The sequence below is a fragment of the Theropithecus gelada genome, chromosome 8 (genome assembly GCF_003255815.1).
Source record: "Theropithecus gelada isolate Dixy chromosome 8, Tgel_1.0, whole genome shotgun sequence".
Classification (NCBI taxonomy): Eukaryota; Metazoa; Chordata; class Mammalia; order Primates; family Cercopithecidae; genus Theropithecus; species Theropithecus gelada.
Genome location: NC_037676.1, coordinates 92,183,955 through 92,194,107, shown reverse-complemented (window position 1 = coordinate 92,194,107; position 10,153 = coordinate 92,183,955). Strand labels below are relative to the sequence as shown.

At 36.7% G+C, this 10,153-nt stretch overlaps 1 protein-coding gene across 1 annotated transcript in view; it reads right to left on the bottom strand.

The window, feature by feature from the left end:
* Positions 1-1,173: 1,173 nt before the first annotated feature.
* RIPK2 (receptor interacting serine/threonine kinase 2) overlaps positions 1,174-10,153 on the bottom strand; it is a 34,873-nt gene continuing 25,893 nt past the window's right edge. Inside the window, exons 8-11 of the mRNA XM_025395046.1 lie at positions 7,978-8,067; positions 5,447-5,540; positions 2,660-2,821; positions 1,174-2,082 (exon numbers count right to left, since the gene is read on the bottom strand). Of these exons, the coding sequence (XP_025250831.1) occupies positions 1,745-2,082; positions 2,660-2,821; positions 5,447-5,540; positions 7,978-8,067 (684 nt within the window). The 3' untranslated portion in view covers positions 1,174-1,744. The remainder of the gene's footprint in view (positions 2,083-2,659; positions 2,822-5,446; positions 5,541-7,977; positions 8,068-10,153) is intronic.

The window sequence follows — 10,153 nt, the reverse complement described above, 5'->3', positions numbered from 1 at the left end:
TACTCAGCATAATCTGTCTCATCTTCCCCTAAGTAGCAGTTACTAAATAGGGGTTATAATAAAAACCAACTGCTGAGATTGTAACAATCCTATGAAGAGATGATGAGAGCTCATTGCAGATTCATCTTAATCCCTGACATCTTCTTATTAACATGTTATTATTTATGCAGAAAAAGTTTGCATAGCTGTGATGATGGATGACTACACATGTGTCTTCCATACAGTAAAGTGTGGGAGAAAGTGGCTGTAAGCACATAGCCATAAAGCACACAGACTATGAGTTTTTAGATCTTTGCAGAGAATAAAAAACAGGGCAAAGTTCATTTTATCAATCCAGATATACCTCATGAAATCAGTATAAAAGTCAATTTGAGGCCATCGATATTCAAAATAATTTCTTTTTAGAGTATGTATAGAGAAAAGGGAAAGCTTCTAAAAGAATTTTTTTCTCTATTTTTTACTTTAACAAATAAAATGTGTATCTTAATGCTTTTTAAAATTTAATAGATAACTCATGTGTTCAGTTTTCATTTAATTTCCAAATATGGAAATTAATAGATTTCCATATTTCTGAAAGGCACAGTAAGAGCTACAAGTTAATGTCAAGCACTAAAATGTAGATTAAAATACTTATATTTCTAATAAAATATTTAATTGCCTCAATGCCATCTAATTTCTTTTATTCAAACTTTTTTCAGGTTTGGGTCTGTTGCTTCTTGAAAGTTCATCTTTTCAAATTTACTCTGTATCTCACTTTCTGCTGACTTTGCTATGCGGTTTCAGATAACGGCTATTATTCCTTGTAAGTTCTCATATAGTAATATAACCCATTAACCAAAAAAGTGCTCACACTGTACTTTTATTGTCTGGGCTAAATTTGATACGGACAAGTTAAGAAAATAAAAACAGTGTGGGTATTAGGCAGCAAGTAAAAAGAGTAAGTTAGAGCCATATCTGATCTGGAAGGCTGTACTATTAAATTCAAAAAGCAGGTTGCAGTATGATGTATTATTATAATAATAATATGCAGAAAAGATCCTTTCCCAAATGAGGATATGTTCTAAATATAAGCAGGAAGAAAGGGACAGAAGGATAAACATCAGGCTGTTAACTTTATTTAGCTTGGTTGTTGGTGACAGTAGGGAAGGCTGAGGTTAAAAATGGAGACAGACAGCCGGTATTTATTTTTTCTTTATATTGTATTGTTTTACCTTTGAAATATCTTTTTTAAAGGGAATTTATAAATAAAACTTTAAAATGTAATCCTATTAATGGAGTTTTAAATTAATAAGCCTTTGTAGAGCAATTAAGCCTGGGATTTTAGGGCAGAGATTCTGTACTGTTTCTGGTGGGTAAAACAGTATATACTTCATAAAATCAAATTGCATCTTAGACGAGTAACAAATAATCCACGAAGAATATGAATGTGAAAATGGCTTCTATCAGAAATACATCATACCTTAAGGCACTGTTATGAACAAGAATAATAATTATTACCCTTTAAAAGTGGTTTCTGTTAACAAGAGACATAAAAAATTGAACTATGTAGCAAAATTCAAACTTTTTACTTGTATTAATTAATAAAAAATACTGCAGTGTCATGGAGGGAGACTAATATTTACCCAAAGAAGAACCTTCAATAAAGCTTTTAATACTCACGGATTTTAGATTAAAAAAAAAGTCAAAGCAACAGAGATATAAATATCCTTTTATAAAATGACTTTTCTTCTTGAAAAACAGTCACTTACACGCTTTTATTTTGAAGTAAATTTAAAGATGGTGATCTAGAAACCACAAGTATTTCCGGGTAAGGCTGAAGACCCATTTGTTTATTATCTTTCAACTTTTGAACTATAACTTTGGCAAATTCTTCTCCTTGGATGTCAGTAGTGTCTAGTAATTGTCTGACTTTTGAGGTCCTTGTAGGCTTGGTACTAATAAGTTCATAGTCCTCTTTCATGATCAAGTCCCTGGACAGAAGGGCATCTAGCGACTGGTTAAGGCAGGCTTCTGTCATTTGGTTCACAATGTCTTCCCTTTTGCTCTGGATCCACTGCTGGGCTATACCAGGCTGCAGACGTTCTGAAAAAGAGCAAGGAATGAATATTTAAAAGGTGAGGACAGATACATAGCAATAAGTAAAATTCCATGAAAAATCAATAAAGCATAAAACCTAATTTTCCTATGATTGTGCCAATATGGAACACCAGTATTTGGGGGAATGCTATCATTTTTCAGGAAACACTCAGAGATTTGGGCTATCTCCCCCTCACTCCCCAGAAAAGGCACTGCCTTTTTATATGGTATGAATCATGGGGCAAAAACCACTTTATGTCATCATTCCCATCTTCTAGGATTTGTTCAGTTTTGTTTAATGTCCATTTTGTTTCAAATATAAAAGATACCTGCAAATTTGTTAATTAGTAATATGTTAATACCTCCTCTTAGTACTGCCTCCCTATTTAGATGTTCACAGAACACCATTTGGGCCATGTCATCGTTCCCATCTCCTGGGATTTGTTTTCCTACTTAAGAAGGTATGTATTTATCATATTGAGGAAATAAAGACAAATAAATCTCACTGTATGGTAAACCCACTGAACATAAATATGTAAGCTAAATGGCATCACTTACAAGGTGTTTCACAGTAAATATTTACCTGAGTTTCCTGCAGTTGAGAGTGGATTTATTATTGCTGAAGAGCATGGAGTGGTCTTGTGATCACAGAATGCAGCCCTTTGAGATGCAGAAATGGTGCTATCCCAACTGTGATTTCCAGGACAGCGATGCAGCATCATAAAAGAACAGTGTTGAGTTTTTCCTACAAAATACAACATCTTCATTAGAGGTGGAATACGCCTTAGAAGTTCCTATTGGCTAACATGTCAACATCTGAGCAGACAGAAGGTAGGCTCCAATGTCTTTAGTTTCCACTAATATTAAGGCTAGTTCAGAAACCGAATTCTGCAAGTAGATATTTCTTAAAACAAAAAAGGGTTTATATGGAATGCTTTCACTACAATTTCTGTCAGCAATTGTCTGTCCTATGTAAATTATAAATCATAGAATTTTACTTCTTCACATAGTCCCATATTTTTCCTGTGTCTTCTTACTCCTTCTGAAGTTTAAGTATGTTCTCTAAATCTATATATGATGTCTGTCTTTCTACTTTCTCTTCTGGGAATCCCACTCAGCCTCAGGGATTTAATCATCCCCTCTATTCCCCAATCCACACAATTACATTTTCTGTCTTCATTGAACTTTTGCCTTATATATTCTTTCTTTTCCTTCCTTCCTTCCTTCCCTCCCTCCCTCCCTCCCTCCTTCCTTCCTTCCTTCCCTCCCTCCCTCCCCAATTTTTTATTTTTTGGAGTTTGTCACCCAGGCTGGAGTGCAATGGTTGCGATCTCAGCTCACTGCAACCTCCACCTCCCAGGTTCAAGAGATTCTCCTGCCTCAGCCTCTCAAGTAGCTGGGATTACAGTTCCATGCTACCACAACTGGCTAATTTCTGTATTTTTAGTAGAGATGGGATTTCACCATGTTGGCCAGGCTGGTCTCGAACTCCTGACCTCAGGTGATCCACCCGTCTCAGCCTACCAAAGTTCCAGGATTACAGTTGTGAGCCAACACACCCAGCCGTGAACCTTAATCTTATATTTTCAAAAGCCCTCTGGACATCAACCCTTTGTGTGCTCCTAGTACCTCAAATTAAAAACAAAAAACATTGAAAGTGTAATGTTTCTTAACTCTAAAACTTGTTTTAACTTCTTCTTTTTTTTTAATTGAGACAGAGTCTTGCTCTGTCACTCAGACTGGAGTGCAGTGGCGCAATCTCAGCTCACTGCAACCCCTGCCTCCTGGGTTCAAGCGTTTCTTGTGCCTCAGCCTCCCGAGGAGCTGGGATTACAGGTGTGCACCATCATACCCACTAATTTTTTTATATTTTTAGTAGAGATAGGGTTTTGCCATGTTGGCCAGGCTGGTCTTGAACTCCTGGCCTCAAGTGATTTGCCCACCTTGGCCTTGCAAAATTCTGGGATTACATGTGTGAGCCACCGCACGCAACCTGTTTTAACTTCTATTTCTTTTAATGGCACCAACATTCTCCCAGTCCCTAGGCTTAACAATTTATTTGGCTTTACCGCTTTTTTCTCTCATCGCTCCTATAAGTGAAAAGTTACAAAGTCCTATCATCTAGTTGTCTATAACATCTCATATACCACCCCTCCTTTCTTTCACTCTATATCGGTTCTTAATAATCTCTCATGGGTACTACAGTAATAGTCTCCTAACTGATCTCGCCATCTCAAGTTTCCTTTTCCTTTCAAAATATCCTACACATTCCAGCCAGAATGAATCTTCCCAAAGTAAAAAATTTTATGTCACTGCCTTGCTCAAAAAATTGCAATAGTTGCTTCCTACTGAAGTAAAAAAGTCCAAATAGTTTAGCTGAAGGTTAGAATTCTGATGATATGACTCCAATCTACTTAGCTTTTATCTTCTTTCATTCATCTTCTTTACTAGCTAAACCAAATTACTCACTGTTCTCTGCATGTTCTTGCTTCTGTACCTGTATGTTGTTCCTTTTCCCTGGAATGCCTATCCTTTGTTATTACAGATCCAGCCTTCAGCCAGAAATAATTTCATGATGATAACATGGTACAGTAGAGTGACACGATAATATTTATCAAAAGTCTGAGATGTGCCAGCTACTAGCTATGTGATCCAGAGTCCTTAAATCTGTAAAATGAGGACATTTCTCTCACAAAGTTGTTGTGCAAGTCCTTTGTACAGTGTTACTCTTCCCATACTACCATAGCTCTAGATCTATGTCTCTCTTATATCACTTTCCATCTCATATAATAGTTATTTAGAAACACTTCTTTTTCTTATAAGAGATTATTTTTGTGGACATTTTCTGGCAGTGTCTAACATAATGCCTTTTTTTAAAAATTTATTTTTTGACATAAAGTCTTACTCTGTCACCCAGGATGGAGTGCGGTGGTGCAATCTTGGCTCACTGCAACCTCCCTCCCGGGTTCAAGCAATCTTTCCGTGTCAGCCTCCGAAGTAGCTGAGACTATGGGTACCCACCACTATGATTGGCTAATTTTTGTATTTTTAGTAGAGATGGGATTTCACCATGTTAGCCAGGCTGGTCTCGAACTCCTGACCTCAGGTGATCTGCCCACCTTGGCCACCCAACATGCTGGGATTATAGGTGTGAACCACTGCGCCTGGCCAAACATAATGCCTTAAAACTTAAATGTATTTGTTGAATATCACACTACTATTTTTTCATATCTTTAGACTCTGTCACTTTAAAACATGAGTTATAAATGCAAATTAAAGTTCCATAGAAATCATGACTGCTTGCCAGAAATATGATCTTGAAAGAAAATGGAAGACTTGCAAGTAAATAATGATTGGAAAATTTACATACTAGATAAAAAATCATTGTCTTGAGGAACTGGCAGGGACCTTGAAGTTTCATGAGAACCACTATTTTCATGGAGCTGAGAGGATCCACATGATTCCTAAAGTAAATAGAAAATAAAGGGTTTAGGTTAATAAAAATTATAGAGCTTTAATTTCTAAATAGTTCTTGTTTGTGGCTTATCACAAATGAAGATAAAAACTACTAATTTTTTTTTTTTTTTTTGAGGCAGGGTCTCACTCTGTTGCCCAGTCTGGAGTGCAGTGGCACAACCTAGGCTTACTGCAGCCCTGCCCTCCTGAACTCAGGTGAACCTCCCATCTTAGCCTCCTGAATAGCTGGGATTATAGGTACACACCACCACACCACGCTAAATTTTGTATTCTTTGTAGAAATGGGGTTTCGCTACGTTGCCCAGGTTGGTCTCAAACTCCTGCAATCAAGTGATCCACCAGCCTTGGCCACATAAAGTGCTGGGATTACAGGTGTGAGCCATTGTGCCCAGCCTACAAAAGTACTAAAAATTATACTTTACAAAATTAAAGAAACACATACATCTATAAAATAACCAACAAAGATAAACTTATTTTCTTAATTAACACAAATGGGGGAAATAGGGGAATAATGTGACATCAGAATAATTATTTTTTTTCAGTATTTTCTACATGATCTCAGAGGCTGTGGCCAGTAACTAGAATAGTGAATGAGAAATTTGGTATCTGCAAGTCTGGTCTCCTACAGATTTAGAAATGCCTGTTCTCAGCATCTCAGGTTCCTTCCACATGGAGGCACAGGAAGCCATGGAAAAAGTAATGGAGAACTCTACTCCTAGCTCTGTCATGGAATTACTAGCTAACTTTCAGTAAGGCATTTAAACTCTCTGGCTCTCAGGTTTTTGGCTGTATTATCCGCACTGTCTATTTAAAAATATGCACGAATGGGCTCAAGGATCAAATGAAATACTGTACATCAAGTGATTAAAAAAGTGATGTACTATTTTTAAGGTTAGTTTTGAAGATACTACAGGTTGAGTATCCCTTATCTGAAATGCTTGGAACCAGATGTGTTTGGAATTTTGGACTTTTTTTCAGATTTTGGAATATTTGTATATATATAATGAGATATCTTGGGGATGGGACTCAAGTCTAAATATAAAATTCATTTATGTTTCATATATACATTATACACACAGCCTGAAGGTAACTTAATTCAATATTTTAAAATAATTTTGTGCCTGAAACAAAGTTTTTTTTTTTTGAGATGGAGTCACCCAGGGTGGACTGCAGTGGTGCAATCTTGGCTCGCTCAAATAATTCTCCTGCCTCAACCCCCCGAGTAGCTGGGATTACAGGCATGGGCCACCATGCCCAGTATGTTTAGTAGAGATGGGGTTTTGCCATGTTGGCCAGCTGGTCTCGAACTCCTGACCTCAAGTGATCCACCCACCTTGGCCTCCCAAAGTCCTGGGATTACAGACTTGAGCCACTGTGCCCACCTGTGAAACAGTGTTTTGACTGCAACCCATCATATGAGGTCAGATGTTGCTATGGTTTGATATGGTTTATTTGTCCCCACTAAATCTCATGTTGAAATTTGATCCCCAATGTGGTGGTGTTCGGAGGTGAGGCTCAATGGGAGGTGTTTGGGTCATGGGGGAAGATCCTTCATGAATAGCTTGGTGCCATTCTATAAGTGGTGAATGGATTCCTAAGAGAGCAAGCTGTTAAAGACCCTGACTTCCTCATTTTCACTCTCCTGCATCCTGTCTCACCATGTGATTTCTCTGCATAGCTTGCTCCCCTTCTACTTTCCAACATGAGTGCAAACAGCCTAGGGCCCTCATCAGATTCAGCTGCCCAATCCTGAACTTTCTGGCTACCAGAATTGTGAGCCAAATAAACCTCTTTTCTTTATAAATTACCTAGTCTCAGGTATTTCGTTATAGCAACACTAAACAGACTAACACAAGTGTGGAATTTTCCACTTGTGGCATCATGTTGGTGTTCAAAGTTTTGGATTGTAGAGCACTTTGGATTTTTGGATTAGGGATGCTCAATCTATGTTACTTTCTTTTAAGAATGTATATGTATGTTCATTTTACAGAAATTACTAATTCAGACTAATATAAGTCTGACTGAATGCTACTAAAGAAATCTTTCTTCTTGGGCAGCAATGTTAGCCTCTCATTAATTATGATAAGAGGTAAGAACAAGGTAGCATAAATATAGTGTTAAAACTGTAATCAATGATTTGCCTACATACTACCCTGGGACGTCATTTATTGTATAAACCAATGACAGCGACAGAACTCAATGCCAAACAAAAAAGCAATAATTGTGATTTGATGGGATGAAAAATGAACTGAGAATCAGTAGAGCTGGGTTTCAAGTTGGAGATTGCCATGAGCTACCAAACAAATCCTAAAAGCTACCTGGGCTTTAGTTTTCCTTCTATAAAAGAACCGCTTAGACCAAATGATTTTTTCAAATTCTTCTCACATTTTGAGTTTAATGTAACTTTTTTTTTTTTTTTTTTACCTCTTGTGGACCATGATTTACAGGTATGTTCAGAGATAATTCCATTTTCTTCTTGTCACATAGGTGAATGGTACTTGAAACACTCTGTAACTGGAATGAATACATAAATGCATATACACTTTAACTGGAGGTGATTAGGAAATTATAGAAGTAAAATACAATCTAATTAACACATTTTATATGTTTGTGCAAAATACATGGCAAGAAAATATAAAGAGTTGGGAATATAACATATAACTGAAGGAAGAGACAGTGTAGAACAAGGGAAATAACTTTAGAAACACAGACTTTGAATCTTACCTAATATTAATTGGTTACCTTCTCTCAGTGTCTCAGAGCTTCATCCTTAAAATCTAATAATACCTACATGCAGGATGGTTCTAGAGATTGAGCTTATAAATACGAAATAACTGGTATAAACTAGGTACTTAATAAATTTTGGGGAGTATGATTGTATGTCTATCTATAATAAAGTATTTACCACATTTTAGGCACTGTGCCTGTAAGTATTATTATTTTCATTTTATAGTTAAGAGATTGAGGCTTAGACTAAGTAAAGGGGGTAGAGTGTCAATAATGGAATGGCGGGGCCATGGAGCCAATCAGATGTGATTTAGATTCCCACATCTGTTTGATGTGGGACATTAGATTTAATCTCAGTTTACTTATCTGTATACTGGAGATAAAAATACCTGTTTTGAAGGATTACTGTAAGGAAAATGAAAAGTAATATATGCAAAAAGGCCCTAACATTACTTGTAAGCATTCAATAAATGGTAGCTGCTGAGTAGATGATTTACTTAAAATACTATTCTTTTGTGTTAAAATTAAGTGATTTATTCCTGTCTATATAAGCTAGACTTGGATTAGTTTCCATCACTATTCAGTGATTTAAAAACCTATCAATCATTTTCTTCCCCAGACCATCATAATGCCAATTATTCTTCAGAATTTGGAAACTGGTGAATTCACACCCAGCCATCCATTATGCACATTTATGACTGCATGCTCCATTTACATGGCTAAGGAACTTCAGGAGGAAATTACTCCTATTCTGTGTATATAATGTACCTAGCACAGGGCTTTAAACACAGCAGTTCAAAAAACATCTATAAATGTACTGTTATATGACCCTTTAAAATGAGTTTTTGGTTTTGTCTCTGTTATGTAAGGTTTTTCTGTGCTTATAAAATTTGCCAAAACATTTCTGATAATGCAATATCCTTGAATTAGTAACACTTTTTCATAAATGATCAGTTATGATAATTCAAATTACTTGTGAACTAGTGAATCAGTCCCTAAGAAGAAATGAGTTGAAAAAAACCTATTTTTGTTCAGTGTTTATTATTCAAGATATAGAAGCCAATTACCTAGGAAAACATAAATTATGGGAGCTGCTTCCAAGAGCTGAAAAAATGTAGGAAACTCAAAACAAATTTCCCTACTAATCTTGGCTTTCAGAAATTTTTTTTCTTAAGAGACAGGGTCTTGGTATGTTGCCCAGGTTGGACTGGAACTCCTGGGCTCAAGCGATCCTCCTGCTTCAGCTTTCAGAGTAACTGGGACTATAGGCATGTACCATCACACCTAGCTCAGAAATTTCTTTATGAAGAATCTTATTTAATTTGTGTTCCACTGTTGTCCCTGACATTAGCTTACTGTGTGAGGTGTACATAAGTGACTAACTTCCCTATACGGTAGTCCCCATCTTATCTTGGTTTCACTTTTCACAGTTTCTATTACCCTGCTCAACTGTGGTTTCGAAATATTAAATGTAAAATTCTAGAAATAAACAACTCATAAGTTTTAAATCACATTCAGTTCTAAGTAGTATGATGAAACATCATACCCTACAGCTCCATTCCACCCAGGATGTGAATCATCCCTTTGTCCAGCATATCCATGCTGTATAAGCCACCACCCTGTCAGTATCAGAACAACTGTCAGGATCACAGTGCTTGTACTCAAGGAACTCTTTTTTTTTTTGAGACAGGGTCTCACTCTGTCACCCTGGCTGGAGTGCCAGCTCACTATAGCCTCTGCCTCCTGGGTTCAAGTGATCCTTCTTTCTCAGCCCTGAGTAGCTAGGACTACAGGCATGTGCCACCACACCCAGCTTTTTTTTTTATTTTTTATTTTTTTATTTTTTGTAGAGATGGGGTTTTGCCACATTGCC